Source organism: Alligator mississippiensis, chromosome 5 (assembly GCF_030867095.1).
Source record: "Alligator mississippiensis isolate rAllMis1 chromosome 5, rAllMis1, whole genome shotgun sequence".
NCBI lineage: Eukaryota > Metazoa > Chordata > Crocodylia > Alligatoridae > Alligator > Alligator mississippiensis.
In genome coordinates, this window is record NC_081828.1 from 218,604,273 (window position 1) to 218,621,723 (window position 17,451).

The window sequence follows — 17,451 nt, forward strand, 5'->3', positions numbered from 1 at the left end:
CTGCCACACACAGAGGCTGCCTGGGCTGTTTGTGGCAGGTGCTACAGGTTGACCACCTTGGTCCAGACAGTATTTCAGCCCCTCGCCCAGTGGAGCTACATGGGTTCAAAGATCCTCTCCTTGAAACCCATCCTTTGAGGGCTGCACTCCCTTTACAGACACAACTACTGCAAGGTTAATAATGCTCTTTTGTTTTACCTCTCCCTGCATTTCTTCTGCTTTTGCAAGCAGCTAGCTCTCTCCAGGCTGTATTGCCTCATGGCTTCGTGGACAGGGTGGGAAGAATGGCTGGGGCTCAACATAGCTGTGCACTGCCCATTTTGGGCTCAGGACTGGGACATGAGCATTGTGGAGGGAAGCTCCCTTGTGCAGCTAGACAGCAGAGCCCAAGCAGGGAAGTGCAGAGGACTATGTGCACAGGAGAGGCTGGTGCCAGTTTTGGCCTTCAGTTGGTTGGATGATGGAGCCCTGCCCACAGGCCTTCAACTTTCAAGGCCTTCAAGGACTGGGGGTGAAAGTGCACTGCAGATTCATGGTGAGATGAAATGCAATGCTATTACAAAAAAGCAGCAAATACAATTTGGGGTTGCAAGAGGTGAGAGCTCAGCTGCGCTGGGTGCTGGTTTGACCTCACCTGGAGGATAATGTGCAGTTCAGGGCTCTGAATTTTAACAAGGGAGTAGAGAAATTGCAGCAAATCCTGAGATGAGTGATGGAGAGGGAAATGGGGGTTGGAAGGTGGCCATACAAGAAAAGGCCTGGAAGTATATTTGGTTTGGAGAAAAGTTGATTTAAAAACCAGCAGTTTCCCAGTACCTGAAAGACTGCCATAAAGAAGAGGGAGACACATAATCCTCTCCTGTTGCCAGGGGCAGGGCATGTGGCAGTGGTTTAAACTGCAGCAGGCCAAATTAGGCGAAATCTCAGGAGAATCATCTTAACTGTGATCACAGCTGTGTATGGAACAAGCTGCCGGGACAGGTTTGGCATCACATTTACAGGAGGCTTCCAAGAAGAGACTGGATGTGCATCAGTTTTGCATGGTCGGGGAACAGGGAATCCAGCCTTTATATGGGGGGTGGGAGGACAGGATGCCCCAAGGTGTCTTTCAGTCCTGTGCTCCTGTGACAGCAGGGGTCCAACTTCTAGCTCTCCGGTGCATCTGTCTGTTAGTCCCATATTGCCGCTGTGATACTAGGGAGAGCTGAGCACTGCCTTGCCCCACTCCAGCCCAGCTGCCCCTACTCTGCACAGAGGGGCTGTCTGGGAGGTGAACCAAGGCTTCCAGGGACAACTGGCTGACCATGCTCACCCCCCCCTGTGCTGCCCAGTCCCCACATGCCCAGCATCTCCAGGCCAGTGAGCTGAGCCCTCACAGCATCTCGAGAAACAGAAGCAGAAACCTCACAAGCAGCTGCTTTTCCTTTACTACCTTTACAGTGACCCTGTGACCCTTTTTCCCACAGGCTCCAGGAAATCTCAGCTGAGGATTGTTCTCGTTGGTAAAACTGGATGTGGGAAAAGTGCAACAGGAAACACCATCCTGGGGGGAAAGTCTTTTGTGTCTAAAATCGCAGCTGGATCAGTAACAAAAAAATGTACTAAGAAGATGAACACGCGGGATGGCAGAAAACTGGTGGTGGTTGATACTCCTGGTTTATTTGACACAAAAGTTTCTTTAAATGAAACTGCAAAAGAAATAGGGCGCTGTGTGGTTGTCTCCTCCCCAGGTCCCCACGCCATCGTTCTGGTCATGCAGCTGGGGCGTTTCACTCAGGAGGAGAAAAAGACAGTTGCTCGAATACAAGATATATTTGGGGAAGAGGCTGTTCGATACATGATCTTCTTGTTCACCAGAAAGGAAGATTTACAGGGGGGGAACTTAGAGGACTTTTTAAAAGCATTTGATGACAAAGATCTCCAGCAGCTGCTGGATAAATGCAGAAGGCGCTGCTTGGCTTTCAACAACAAAGCAACAGGACAGGAGCAGCAGGACCAGGTCTCTGAGCTGACAGGAATGATCGATGCGATGGTGGAGAAGAATGGAGGTGAGCACTACACCAATGAAATGTATGAGTATGCTCAGAGGCAGCTTCAAGTGAAAATGGAGGCGCTCAGGAGAACCTACACTGAGCAGATGGAAAGAGAAAGAGAGGAGAAGAAATCTCAGCTGGATAAGGAACATAAGAAAGTGGATGAGGGATTAAGGGAGATAATACAGAAGTTAAAAAAATGTGGCTTGCTTGATCAAAACACTTTATCATCCCTAGAACAAGAAGCCCAAAAGAAGAAGGAAGCCATTCAGCAAAAACTGAAAGAAGAGCTACAGGAAATTAGTGACCGCTACCAGAAAGATCCAGACGAACTCTCAGAAGAAGCTGGCAATGATGGTGCTCTAATAGAGTCTGTTTTAAAGAGATTTGAAGTGATATTTTCAAAAATCCAATACTGGTTCAAATAATCATGATTGAGTTACCATAATTTCTATTTCTCAAATGGTGCTACCTTGGTTTAGTCATCATACGTGAGATTTGGTTCCTTGAAACACTTTACCAGTGTGGTATTTCTGCCTACGAGTTGATCTGTGTATAAGTTTCTTAGTCGTCCCCCACACAGCCTGTGGCCAGTTTCTACATAGCATGAAAAAATGGGGCTGTGATTTGTTCTTTATAAACATGGTGTATTGGTTTCCACTGAAGTTTAGAGCTACAATTCTGACCTCTTTTGAGCTCAGGTTTACAGTAAGATTGGGTTGGTGCCTGGTGTTTGTTACAGCTAACAGTGATTAAAAATGTAGACTTCCCTTCTGTTCACAAGCCACTTATCATAAGCAGGATCTGGTCATTAAAATATTCTTGATTAAGAAGAGTCCACAGAACAGTTGAGATGGACAGTTCCGTCTTCATAGGATGTAATTTTTTTGTCCCAGTCACATGATGCTCTTTCTGCTCCTGGACTAAAGTTCTGCTAATAAGGGGCTAAGGCCTGGGGTGTGATCTGGATTTGCAGACCAATAAATGTTCATTTGGATATTCATGGAACCTTAACATTTGCAAACACATTTCCATGCCCCATATAAATCTCCTGTCTGCAAAGGTATTCAGAAATGAAGGCCTTAAAAATATTGTCACTTGAATGTAATTCTCACAGGCAAAACCCACTCACCTATGGTTATAGCCAAATTGGTTATTTTCCAAAGAATTCTCCAGCTGTATGCAACACTGCTGGTGAATTATGCTATTGATATAAATGTTACTGCTCATCCATTCCCAAGAGCAGCACCTGTGGTTTTTGATTGATGGGGACCATATTACTTCACCCTGAGGTGAACTTCAGGACACAAATGAACCCTAGCATGCTTCATTATGAAAGAGTCTTCAACTCATCGGCTCAGGTTCAGATTTGCTTTCCTTTACAGATCTGTGGAGGGAGTGAGCTCCCATCTAGGAGTATTCCAGGAGCAGGAGTGAGTATAACAGGGTGTCCGTGCTGCAGGCAGCTCACAGCTGTGGTTTTGGCTACCAGGAGCCCCTGCCCTGTAGATCAGAGGAGCTCCTTCTGGCTTTGCTTGTTTCAGAGGCCACACAAGCCACTGGAGAGCTCAGAAGTGGGAGGGCTGGTGTCAGCCTTGGCCATTCTCAAGGGGCTTGGCCCAAGCTACAGAAGCATGGATAAGTAGAGGGCCCCAAATCTTTTTTAGTGTGACCACAGAAGAAACCTTTGCAGATGTGACAACAGCTTGGTCAGCAAAGTAAAGGGAGCCATCGCCATGTCCAACTAAAGCAGGAATGAGAGGAAATTAAACAGAGAGCAATCCGGAAAGGAGACATTATAAGGAAGACTATGCATGAAATAATCTAAATAGTCTATACTGTAGTTTTATCATATAGTAACTGATGTAAGCACATATTTTAGATGCTGTTTTGCTATATAAATATGTTTCTGTTAAGATTCTTAGATAAGTTATAAAAACAAAGCAGCCTTTTTTATGGAAGACCGTACATTTCAGGGAAGAGAAAACAGCCTGGTGGCAAGCAGTATCCCATAATGGTGAAGGAAGGAGACAAGAAGTCCTTCCTCCCAAAGTGTAACTTGCTCAAAAACATAAATCCAGCTCCTTTTACACCCACAAGAAAACTGGTTCAGTCCAGTTCCAACAGGTTTGGTGAAACAAAGACGTTGATATAAAACCAATCTGAGGTTATTTACTAGAATGTTAGAACCAAGCACCTATGAACATGGGGCAAAGGGTGGAGGGGAATTTGGAGAGCTCAGCAGATTCAAGAAAGACTTACGACCAAACTGCATGCCACCCACCCCCACCCTCTTGAGTCTCTCCAGGGAGTAGAGGTAAGAAGCTGTGCTGTGCTGTCATGGGCAGCCAGATGGATTTCGGGATAAGGGCTTGTTTTTGTAGTTGGCGGTGCAAGTAATAAAAGTGTGGGCATCAGTCCTGTTTCAGCTTCTTTTATCAGTAGCCACCCTGCAAGGTTATCAAGGATCCAGGGAACTGATGGCTAGAAAATGGTATTCTGCAAGGGTGCCCTGGTGAACAGTTGCTCACCGAGCCCTTGATGTACTCCCCTAGCCTACTGGTAAGCTGCTACCACATCCCCTCTCAGCCTGAAGAGTCCCAGATTCCTCAGCCTTTCCTTGTATGGCTTACCGTGTAAGACTCTGATCACATGGGTGGCTTTTCTTTGGACTCTCTCAAGCTTGTCCACATCCTTGTTGAGGTGTGGTGCCCTAAAACTGGTTGTAGTACTCCAGCTGTGACTGTAGTCTATTATTACTGTCAGGTCCCTTTCATTCATGGTACTATTCATAAAGTAATGGAGAAGTGTTTGGCAGGGACCTGCAGAGTAGGGCTGTGTGAAATTTCACCGGGTGTTTCATTTCAATGCTGTTTCGAGTTCAAAACAGCAAAGTCGAAATGAAACAAAAGACTTTGAAACAGCCTTGAAAAGAAACGGGGGTGGTTTCAAAGTTTCAAAGCTAGGTTTGCTTGCAGGGAAACAGAAAGTAAGGAGAGGGAGGGAGGGGGAAGTGGGGAAAGGACTGTTCTGATATTGACTGTGTAGCTCTCCAGTGCCTGTGATCCTTCCCTGAGGTCCCTTCCAATCCCAGTGCTCTGGGGGAGGGATGGAAAAACAGCATAAAAAACAGCATTGTGTCAACTGAACTTTCTGCCTTGGGGTCACTTACTGAGCTGTGTCTTCCAGCAGCTCAGCAACATCAGAGAAAGGATATCACCTCCTACTTGCTGCCCTGTTCCTAGCAAGTGGGATTCAATACCTCTTGCTTTCTATACACTTTTATTTTATTATTATATTAGTTGATTCCTTTTAATGTATTCCTCTCCAAATCCTCTTTTTGTTTTTGTTAGTCTATTTTGATTTTTTTTTCCCCCAGAAAATATATCTGTGCTTTTTCTCACAGTGTGCATTCCATTCACTGTGCAGGGAAGCACAGCATGTATTACATATTATATTATTGCATATGATATTCATACTGCATATATTTATGCATTTAATTTATTACATGAATATGTACATACATTACATAAATACACATACACCCAATTATCTAGAAACGTTACATAAATCAGATTACATTACAGAAGAATACACAAATTTTCCATCACAACAAGGCAAACACACTATGAAACACACCATGAAGTATGCTGGAAAGGGAGCAGGCAAGCCTTCAGGGAGAGGCAGAAGAGGGGATAGAGGGAGAGCTGTAAGTCCCACCCCGCTATCCCACCAAACTGAGACATAGCTTCTTTCCTACAACTAGCAGGCATCAGGTTTCCAGTTCAACAGGCAGGAAGGAGAGGGGAGCAGTGCCACTGCCTGTGCCTGAGTCTGCATCCCCTCCAATAGCACCAGCCATAACCAGCCCCCACCCCCACCATGACAATAAGCAGCACCAGTATGACAGTCTCCTCCACCCCCATTTCACTTCCCATGCTGAGCCTTCCAGTGCCAGAGGGAGAACTGGATCTGGATCTGAGTGCCCTAGCAAGGGAAATTCTGGGGAAGGAGGGGGAATCATCTGAGCTTGTGCTCCACACCCCTCAAGTTTCCCCTAGAGCCAGGTATCATAGTTTCATAGTTGGTAGGGTTGGAAGGGACCTGAGCAGGTTATCTAGTCTGACCCCCTGCCATGGCAGAAAAAAGTACTGGGGTCAAATGACCCCGGTGAGGTGATTATTCAGCCTCCTCTGAAAGACCCCCGGGGTAGGAGCCGGCACCCCTTGTCATGGAAGTTGGTTCCAGGTCCTAGTTGCCCTGACTGTGAAGTAGTGCCTCCTGATGTCTAGTCTGAATCTCCCCTCTGCCAGCTTGTGGCTGGTATTTCTAGTCACTCCTGGGAGTGCTCAGGGGAACAGGGACTCCCTCAATGCCTGCTGGTCCCCCCTGACTAGTTTGTAAATGGCCACTAGATCCCCACTCAGCCTTCTCTTGTGGAGGCTGAACAAGTTCAGGTCCTGTCGCTTCTCCTTGCTGCCCCCTGATCATGCGGGTGGCCCTCCTCTGAACCCTCTCCATGTTGTCCACATCCCTCCTGAAGTGCGGCGCCCAGAACTGGACGCAGTACTCCAACTGCGGCCTGACCAATGTCGCAAAGAGGGGGAGGATCACCTCCTTGGACCTGCTTGAAATGCATCTGTGGATGCATGAGAAAGTATAGTTGGCCATCCTGACTGCGTCCCCACACTGTTAGCCCATGTTCATTTTGGCATCAATAATGACTCCAAGATCCTTTTCTGCCTCTGCAGTGTTGATTAGGGAGCTCCCCAGCCTGTAGGTCTGCTGCTGGTTCTTCCTCCCCAGGTGCAGTACCCTGCACTTGTCAGTGTTGAATCCCATCCTGTTCTCATCCACCCACCCCTGCATCCTGTCTAGGTCTGATTGCAGCCTATTCCTCCCTTCTAGCGTGCCCACTTCTCCCCACATCTTAGTGTCGTCTGCGAATTTGAACAGGGTGATTTTTACACCCCTACAGCCCCCCTACAGCCCCGAGCAACTGAGGTATAGTCCTCCCTGGTGATTTGCCCCTCCCTTTCATTGGATTTACACCTCCTTTTTAGCTAGGAGACATTCCTGTATGCTTTTGGTGAGCCACTAGGGCTTTTGTGCCCTCTTGCCCCCTTTGATTTGTGTTGGGATTACTCCCTTTGGGCTTGGGGGATCATCTCCTTAAGGAATGACCACTTTTCCTGGATAGCCAACTCCCCTTCCCTCCAGGACCTCAGTGCCTCCCCAACTGTTCTCCTTACCTCATTGAAATCCACACTCCTGAAGTTCAGGGCTGCTGCCTTGCTATGTGAGCGGTCAGACCTGGCTGACTGCTCTTCTCAGCAGATGTCTGGAAAGTTCAGGTCACCCATGATGACCACATCCTTTGACCCAACTATCTCTGTGAGCTGACTCAAGAATTCCCAGTCTAGCTCTTCCCCTTGGTTGAGTGGTCTGTAGTAGTCTCCTTCCCCAGAAGGCACTTCAGAGGAGGTTGAGGAAGAGGTTGTGGAGGCAAGTGGCTCAGCTGAGTCAGCTCCTCCTGTTGCTGTGCCTCTTTCTACTGAGGAGGGGGAAAAGACAGCATCCACACATGCACCCACACCCCAGAAGCAAGCAGGTAGTGTGGTCTGGGATCTTTTTTGGCTGGCAGATGATCCCACAAATGCTGTCTGCCTGCACTGCTGAGCCAAAACCAGCTGGGGCAAGGGAACAAAACACACGAGCACCATGGGGATGTGGATGCATCTCCACAGGCACCAGTCCCTTGCCCTTGCTCCTCCTCAGCCTGGCACCAGTGGGAGCATGCCCAAAAAGAAGTCCCTCTCTCACTCCAAAGCCCCCATCCCCCCAAAGCAGATGAAGGCCACCCTGAAACAGTGGGGGAAAGGTGGATAGAAAGGGGGGCATATTGCAAAGATGAGTGAGATCACCCAGAGCACTGGGGAGATTCTTGCTCTAGAAATCCAGCCGTTCTCCTTAGTTGAGCGGCCAGGGTTCAGGCAGCTTATGCCACTTGTGGCCCCATCATACCAAGTGCCTGCATGCACCACTTTCAGAAGGATGGTGGTGCTCTCCCTGTATGAGGCATGCAGGGAGTACTTGAGGGAGGATTTGCACAAGGTAGGTCCACAAGTGGCCTTACACTTCACCTTGGACATCTGGAGCAGCCAGGGTGGAGATCACACATACCTCTCAAAGAGTAGTAGTCGTTGGTAGTGAATCATTATGGCACTCTGTAACCAGTGGCGTCCCCCAAGGTTCTGTCCTTGGACCAGTTCTTTTTAACATCTTAATAAAGGATGTGGACATTGGTGTCAGAAGCACACTGGCTAAGTTAATCAATGACAATAAACTTTGGGGCATACTGTCCACAGCTGAGGACAGGCTGGTGATCCAGGTTGACTTGGATAAATGTAATAAGTGGGTGGATACAAACCTGATGACATTCAATACCGATAAATGTAAGGTACTCCATCTCAGGAAAAAACCCCACAGCATGCTCATAGACTCAGCAGTGCTATGCTTGCTAGCACCACTGCTGAAAGAGAGATGTGGGTCATGATTGACCAGAAGATGAACATGAGCCACCAATGCGATGTTGCAGCTGGCAAAGCAAACAAAACTCTGGCTTGCATCCATAGATGCTTCTCAAGTAAATCTCAGGATATCATCCTCCCGCTGTACTCAGCCTTGGTGAGGCCGCAGCTAGAGTCTTGCATCCAATTCTCAACTCCACAATTCAAGAAGGATGTAGAGAAGCTTGAGAAAGTGCAGAGCAGAGCCACGCACATGATCAGAGGGCAAGAGAACAGGCCTTATGAAGAGAAGCTGAGAGCCATAGGGACTCTTCAGCGTGAAAAAGTGGAGGCTCAGGGGGGACTTGGTGACTGCTTATCAGTAGGCACCTACTCTGAACTCATTCAAGAAATGTTTGGATGCTTATCTTGTTGGGATCCTTTGACCCTAGCTGACTTCCTGCCCCTGGGGCAGGAGGCTGGACTTGATGATCTTTGAGGTCCCTCCCAGCCCTAACATCTATGAAATCTATGAAATCTCCCTCACAGGGCACTAGTGCTACCAGTCAGGCCATTGGTGGGCTCCCCTTAAAGCTGTGGCGATGGACGAGTCCCACATGGGAACCGAGATCATGGTGGCCATGAATTGCTTGGTGCAGGGGTGGCTCATTGGGCAGGGTGAGCTCACCCACGAGTTCATGGTTACCGACAGTGGGGCCAATATGATCAAGGGTGTCCATGATGCCAACTTTTTTGCATCCACTTTGTGGCACACAAATTCCACCTCATTGTCAGGGATGCCTTGGAGGGGGACAGGGCTGCTGGTGACAGTGCCAGCACCACCAGCAAGCTCATTTCCAAATGCAGGAAGGTGGCAGGCTACTTGCACTGGACCATCAAGTGGGGCAATAAGCTGTGGGACAAACAGGCAAAGCTGAACATCCCACAGTACAAAATCATGCAGGATGCGGAGACTCAGTGGAATTCCACATACCTGATGCTCAAGAGGCTGGTGGAGCAACAGAAGGCCATCCATGACATGGCCCTGCTTGGGGATATTGGTATCAGTGGCCCCCTCAACAGAGCTGAGTGAGGTACCATCTCCCAGTTCTTGCTGGTTATCAAGCCCTTCCTTGAGGCTACTGAGATCCTTAGCGCTGGCAATGCCTTCCTTAGCCAGGTGATCCCTGTAGTGAGAGAACTTCAGAACCAAATGGAGAAGTTGCAGGGGATCAATGTTCCTGGCTGGGGCAAGCCACTCTCACCAGATGTGAAGGCACTGGAGAGGCGGCTGAAGGAGGGCATCAGGAAATGGCTTGATTGCTTATGGTCTGGTACGGTCCACATGCTGGTCACTATGTGTGACCCAAGGGTGAAGGGACCATATGCAGCAGCAAAACCCTGGATCACTGGATAGAGGTGCTGGTGAACAGTGTCAGGGAGGCAGAAAGGCAGAGGCAGGGGCACATGGAAAAGAGGGATCCATTGTCCCATGCTAGAATGCCATCCACCAGCCAGCCTCCTCCTGCACCACAGGTGCTGCCAATATGGGCCAAGGGCATGGCTTCCATGGTGGGGTCCAGAGGCATCACACGCCACCGTCAGGCAGGTAGTGCTCAGGCCTTGGTGTCTACCTATCTCACTGAGGACGTGGAGCCACTGCTGTGCAACCCCTTGGCCTACTGGGCAAGCCGCAGCCAGATGTAGCCAGATCTGGCCATGGTTGCCTGGGAACACCTCTCCTGTCCACCAGCCAGTTTTCCAAGTAAGAGGGTGTTCAGCATTGCTGGTGATGTAGTGACACCCCATCGCACCTCCTTGGATCCTGTTTGGTGGAGCAGCTGGTGTTTTTGAGGGTGAACCTCCTGTTGCTGGGGTTTCCCAAGCTCCAGGTGCAGATGGAGTGAATGCCACCCTCCTCACTTCATCCACATCTATTTTCTTCTTCTTTTTTTAGAAACCATTTAATGTGCTGCTCTCTGAGCTGGTGGCAGCACTCACTGCATCACCAGCCAGCAGGGGAAGAACATGTCCCTGATGAGCTCCCATGCCAGAGTGAATTTGGAGGTATGAGATGGGGCTATGGGGAAGGAGGAGGCCCCAGGTCCTGGGCATGACCACTAAAACTGCACTCTGCCAGGATCAGGCAGCCTGGTGGGACTGCCGGTGGTGCGGCAGCCCCAGAAAATGCCAGGACTGAGGATCCCCCTGGTGAAAGTCAGGTAGGAGGTGCCATAACCTCCAGCCACCACATGCATGCGCACAGTCCTGGCTGAAGAAAGCCCAGACCCATCCCATGTTTGACAGGCCTGAGGCTTGCTGGTTGTGGTGGAGTTGTGAGGCTCCAGGTGAGCTCAGTTTAGCTGCCTGGGATGCCAGCTTTCAGGTTGAAAAACCCTTTGTCAGGCTGAGGAAGCACCTGCAGTTGGTGTGTCTGCTGGTTCTGGATGAAAGGAATAGTAAAGAAACCAGAGGCTGGCCTGGTATGCAATGCAGGCAAGAAAGCCAGTCAGTGAAAATGGAAATGGAGGTGCCAGGGGGTGAGGGACAGGTTGGGGTGGGGAGTAAATGGGATGTAGCAGGTAAAAGTGGAATTGCACAATTGGAGTTGCAGCTAGCAAGGGATGTGAAGGGTAATAAGAAGGGTTTCTATAAGTATGTTGGTAGCAAGAGGCAGATCAGGGAAAGTGTGGGTCCCTTACTGAATGGGGGAGGTAACTTAGTGACAAAGGATGCAGAAAAGGATGAAGTGCTCAATGCCTTTTTGCCTCCCTAATCACAAGCAAGGGCAGCTCCCAGACTACTGCAGTGGGCAGCACAGTTTTTGGCGGAGGTGAGCAGCCCTCAGTGCTAAAACAACAGATTAGGGACTATTTTGAAAAGCTGGACATATACAGGTCCATGGGTCTGGATGGGATACCCTCAAGGGTGCTGAGAGAGTTGGCTGATGTGATTGCAGACCCATTGGCCATCATCTTTGAAAATGCGTTGCAATCAGGAGAGGTCCTGGATGATTGGAAAAGGGCAAACATAGTGTTCATATTTAAGAAAGGGAAGAAGGAGGATCCAGGGAACTACAAACCAGTCAGCCTCACTTCAGTCCCTGGAAAAATCATGGAGCAGGTCCTCAAAGAATCCATTTCTAAACACTTGGAGGAGAAAAAGGGTGATTAGGTATAGTCAGTAAGGATTCAGCAGGGGCTAGTCATGCCTTACCAACCCAATTGCTTTCTGTGATGAGGTAACTGGCTCTGTGGATGCAGGGAGACTGGTGGATGTATTGTACCTTTAGTGGCAATGCATAGGGCGTGCATGGGGGTGCATGTGCACCCCCTGAGAGTGCTGGTGCACCCCCTGACAGCCAGCATTCTCCACTTAGGTGCTGGGCAGGAGGGCAGGTGAGAGTGCTGCTGGCCCCCCCCCCCCCCCGAGAGCACCGACCGGTAGTGGGGGTGCCAGGAGAAGTGCTACTGGCACTTCCAGGTCAGCGTGATTGGCTGTGGGGGGAGCCTCCCTCCCAGTCAGTGTGATTGCTGCCCCCCCTCAGTCGCTGACTGGCCGCTGACTCAGGAGGCACCAGTTGTCCATGTGTACTTTGATTTTAGCAAGGCTTTTAATATGGTCTCCAACAGCATTCTTGCAGGTGAGCTAAAGCTGGATGAATGGACTGTAAGGTGGATAAAAAACTGGTTGGATCATCAGGCTCCAAGGGTGGTAATTAAATCAATGGCTCAATGTCTAGTTGGCAGCTGGTATCAAGTACAGTGCCCCAGGGGTTGGTCCTGGGGCTGGTTTTGTTCAATATCTTCACAAAGGACCTGGAAGATAGGATACAGTGCACCCTCAGCAAGTTTGCAGATGATACCTGTGGGTGACCGAGCTTAGGATCCGGGAAGGGTCGGATGGGTTGTGGCCACAAACCCAGAATGAGCAGATGGGTACTTGCAACCGCTGGAGTAGAATTAGACACAAACGCGTACTGGTTCAAACAAAGATGACTTTACTTACACTGACATGATGTACAGCGTAGGAAGGAAGTTAACTTCAACTTCTGTTACAATCAAACCGAGGAACCGAGGATTAGACGAGATATCTTTTAACAGGGTCTGAACTCGAGAATGCAGAACACGGGGGTACGTTGGGGGGGTCAGTGATGGGGAGTCGTCGGCGGGTGATCAGACCGCCAGGTTCCACTCCGAGATGAGCACTGAGTTCTCCAACCTGGGCGGAAACTGCTCCAACCTTTTATATGGCTAGCGAGCCAATTGCCAGCTGCCACACGCATTTGCATATGAGCAGCGGGAACTTCTCCACGCCGGGGCTCTCCACCGCGCCGAGAATTCCCTTGTACTCACTGTGCCTTGTGCTAGAAAGTTCCACTGTACCGAAGCACTCAACTAATCAGTTCTGACATGCCCCCTTGCCGATGGTGCAGCTGGAATGTGAAGCACATGCACGCTGTCTAACCCGTCACTCCTCTCAAGAGGTAACCGGTCATATACAAAAACATACAATGCAAAAAGTTCGTCCTCAACGGATTGAATCAGATAACAACCAATACAAACACAAACACACATAAGTACATTAGTTACAAAAAGTTCAATCACGAGGAGTTCAATAGGTGTCATGGCGAAGTCACACGTCAGACCTCTGTGTCTTCTCTTCCTTTCTCTGGGTCCGCCTCTGACACGTATCCCGAACCTCGGACAAAACAAACTGTCGAGAAAGAATTCTTTGAACAATTAATTAACTTATATTACACTATCTATATGTAGCCACGCGCACAACGGGACAGCTAATCAAATTCCCCTCGCGGCTTCCCACTCTCTCCCAAGCACACGATACAAGTGCTCGGATACAACTCAGCGTTGGACGACTCTCGCACACCCGCAGATGCACCGTCACGGATGACGACCCACACGTGGCTGCTACTTGGTCTTGTCCATGCCTAATGAGATAAGGACATCCCAGACCCGTTGTCTGGCTCCCCCGGACACTGGAAACCTAGTTCATAGGCCAGTTGCCATTGGCCCTCATCTCCCAGGATCCATAGCTGTTGCTTTGTGAATCTGGAATGATGCAGTAGGAATCCAAACATGATCCTTTCCTTTGGCATTCTTTGCAGCGGTGGCCATCCGCTTGAAGTCCCTGTGTCTGACTTCATGAGTGCTTGCAACCGCAGAAGCTGTTGTAGAAGATTACATGCAGGTTGACCAGCTAGCGGGTTGAGGAGGATCCGAAGGATGATGGCGTTCCTTCCTCCATAAACCTCAACACAGGCTTCTACGCCATTGAAAGTCACTGGAACAGTCCCGGGGTTTCACAGGTGGCAGTGAGGCCATGGTCCTCGCTGCTGGGGCAGTGTTAGTCCCAGTGCGTGCGCTTGGGGGTTCCAGGAACCGTATGAGCTTCCTATTACTGCCAGTAGGATCTGTCCTGCCCTGACCCTCGATGGGCAGCCTTCGTGCCATACGTGGGATTTATAATCGACCTGACCCGCGACAAGCGCTGGAAGTGGAATGGGCCAGTGAACGTTGCACGTCACTAGGTCCATAACGGTGGCGTGTCTTCCACTCCACAGGGCTTGTCGGGTTAGGAAACTAGCCTCTTCCAAATCTAGCAGGTTGGATCAGAATTCCATGACCAGATGTCCTAGCCATATAGCCAAGGTCTCATCAGGCTTTATCTTTGACCCTCTGCGCAGTTCCTGTAGCTCAGTCCAAGTACGGGTGCAATAGGTGGTACGGACTGTATCCTGCACATTAATCACTCAGCTGCTTGCTGCTGCAGGACACGCTGCTGTCGAGGCTGCTGCTGTATCTGCAGGGAGGCGGGGCTGCCAGGAGCGACGTCACCTCAGTGGGCGGGGTTGCTGGGTGGATTCCCGCCGATTCTCCCGAAGCTCCGCCCTTCTCTTCCGGTTTCTCCGGGCAGCTCGCTCCTTCCTCAGCTCCATCTTGGAGTGGAGTCGACTCAGGGCTTTTCTCCACTGCTGCTTCTTTACCCTCCTGCACGGTTGCGAGCAGTCAGGCTTCCAAATCTGCATTCTTCCGCAGCAAAGTTGTTACGGCGTGGAACAGCACATTTAACATTTTCCCCTTGTCTCTCGGGCCTGTCTCAGTGCGGCCCCTCAACCCAAACACCAGTGGGGGACTGAACCGGTCAGTCGTTGTTGGTTCTCCACCCTCCCACGCGAGTCACATGCAGCGGGCAAACTCCTGGCTGAGGGTCTGTCTCACTTCACTCGACTCGAATCTGGCGAAGGGTACGGTGTTCCCTTCCTCCCGGGGCCTGAACAAGACCCACTCGCTGCCCATCACACAACCGAATGCTTCAGGGTGCAGATGTGCCTCCCATTCTTCTGAGTCTTCTTCTTCCCCTTTCAGCGAAAGGTAGCCGCTGACAAACCTTCCACCGATTCCGCCCGCCTGGTGATAGGCGATGTGGGCACCTCTGACCTGAACTCAGAGACTTTCAACAGGCCTGTCTCCAGTTTCATACTGGAGCTCAGAGCTAACGCACAGATCTTTTATATCAAACACAACACCTCCTCCTCTTCTCCCCTGCCGGTCCTGGTAAAAGCTGTACTATGCTGTATTCTATCGTGGGATATATAGCTACATGGGCAGTGAAATGTGCTTGTTCCTGTGCTTTTAGGATGTGACAATAAAAAGCTTGGGCTATAGATTTTTCTCTTGCCACTTCTCTACCAGAGTGGTGACAATTAGAAGCCTGGACCTGGACCTCATTTCCATGTTTAATCTGGCAGTGGAGACTCTGACCATCAACAGCTGGTAGTCTTGTCTCTCTAAAGGCCAAATGAGCACAAGTTTTTGGCAACACAGTGAGTCTTGACACCTGACCCTTAACTGAAGGGCCATGAAAGTGAAAGAGATTGTCATTTCTGGGAAACAGTCTGAACGGAAAACACATGCTGCTTCTGCTGGCTGGGGCTCAACCACTTCAACCACATGCAGCTCAGATGAAGACAACAACAAGGTCACCAGCAGATGTGAATGCACTAGCAGAAAGGCTTACAAGAGGTTGCAGGATGATGATAAAGTGCATCTTTGTTTTCTTGGCCTAAAGACTCAAATATCGACACCAAGGTCAGAGCACGGTGGCTGGTTAACATGGTGCTACTGGTTCTGTAGGAAAGCAAAGTTCATTGTGCTCAGAAATAGGCCTGAGGGGAATGTACAGTAGAAAATTCCACCTATCCCCACAGACAACGTAAGGGGTGTGGAGCACAGTTGTGGCAAGCATGGCATCTCAGTGAGGGTTAATGCAGGACATGTCTAAACTGGGGAACCTAGAAGAGCTGCTGAGAAGCATACCCACCCCCACTGCTGCCACAAAGCACAGGCCAGGGCTCAGGAACTAGGCCATCCCAAGCTACATTTACTCCCATGGCATTCAGTTTCCATTTGTTGATAGAGTGGAGCTGGGCTCCCTCTTGTCATTTCCATATCTGTTTATTGCAGTGTTTGATAGGAATGTACGTGGTAATTACATGATGTAACTGCAAGATAGTCAAGTGTAGATTCATAGATTCATAGATGTTAGGGTTGGAAGGGACCTCAATAGATCATCGAGTCTGACCCCCTGCATGGGCAGGAAAGAGTGCTGGGTTCAGATGACCCCAGCTAGATGCCTATCTAAACTCCTCTTGAAGACCCCCAGGGTAGGGGAGAGCACCACCTCCCTTGGGAGCCCGTTCCAGACCTTGGCCACTCGAACTGTGAAGAAGTTCTTCCTAATGTCCAATCTAAATCTGCTCTCTGCTAGCTTGTGGCCATTATTTCTTGTAGTACTGAGCCCACCCCCAGGCACTGTCTGCCATAATGGGGGAAAATCAGCTGTAGGTGTCAGAGAGAAATTTTCTTCCACCCAAGGAATTGCAGAAATGTTTAGAAGATTCTGGTGAATCTTGTGAGGAGTATGGGAGGAGGTGTTTGGAAGTGATTCAGCAAGCTAGCTGTGCAATATGCTTGATCTTTCCAATTTTTCCCAAGGCGCAGAAGGGTCTGTTAGGGTGACTGTGTTTGGATCTTGGGGAGCATTGAAGTTGCAGCTGAATAAAAGGCTTTACCCTGTGGCCAGCAAAGCTGTGACCACAAGGCAGAATGTTGTGTTAAAAGTAACATTGCAAGATGCTTAGACAAACATATTCTTAACAATATAATAGTGTTGTAAGGTATATAGATTATTATGTATTGTTAAGAGGTAAAGCATATTTTGCTTATGAATGCTTGTGCTAAGTCATCCATTTGCTTATGTTAAGTAACTATCTTAACTGTGTCAACCATTTTCACGCAAGCCTGTGTAAGTCTGTGTGCTGTGAATGAAGTGAAGTTTTAGGAATGTGGAGATGATACACCCTGAGACTGAAAACCAGACTGGAATGTGAAAGAAAACATGTAGCTGGTAACAGAATCTGAGATAAACATATGCAAAAATGTAAATGGTGATTGGTAAAGAGGCCTCTAGAAGCTTCCAGGTTTTGGTCAAAGTCTGCCCAGTGACTGAAAGAAGTGGAGTCAAGGTCTTAGAAATGTGCTTGTAGCAAAAAGACATGTAAATAAGTGAAATGCATAGGTAAATTTCCATGCTAATAAAACAAACAGTAAACAGAGGCAGAGCTTGAGATAAGAGGGAACATGGATGGAACAAAGGAGGGAGAAAGGTGGAGTAAATGTTAATGAATATAAAACAAAGCATATAAATATAGAAAAAAGTAAAGTTCACTTCAGCTCGCCGAACATTATTGTTGGAGCTGGCCCAAAGCTGTCTCCATTTTGAATAAAGCTGTTGTGAGCAATGTGTGCTGGTGTTTTCTTCCTGAGCCATTGGATCATCTCCCTAGTTGTTGGGTGCTGCATGGAGTTGGTCTAACAAGGTCCAAGACC

At 49.1% G+C, this 17,451-nt stretch overlaps 1 protein-coding gene across 1 annotated transcript; it reads left to right on the forward strand.

Moving 5' to 3' along the window:
• Positions 1-460: 460 nt before the first annotated feature.
• On the forward strand, positions 461-4,438 carry LOC132250986 (GTPase IMAP family member 7-like). Its single transcript, XM_059729371.1, has 2 exons — positions 461-535; positions 1,379-4,438. The coding sequence occupies exons 1-2, from the start codon at positions 461-463 to the stop codon at positions 2,459-2,461; spliced, it is 1,158 nt and encodes a 385-aa protein (XP_059585354.1). The 3' UTR covers positions 2,462-4,438.
• Positions 4,439-17,451: the final 13,013 nt, after the last annotated feature.

Bases quoted from the DNA above. Each gene is read 5' to 3' on its own strand.
- LOC132250986 (XM_059729371.1), top strand. From the start codon at position 461: ATGGAGCCCTGCCCACAGGCCTTCAACTTTCAAGGCCTTCAAGGACTG. The intron at 536-1,378 runs GTGAGATGAAAT...GAGCCCTCACAG, and splicing joins AAGTGCACTGCAGATTCATG to CATCTCGAGAAACAGAAGCA.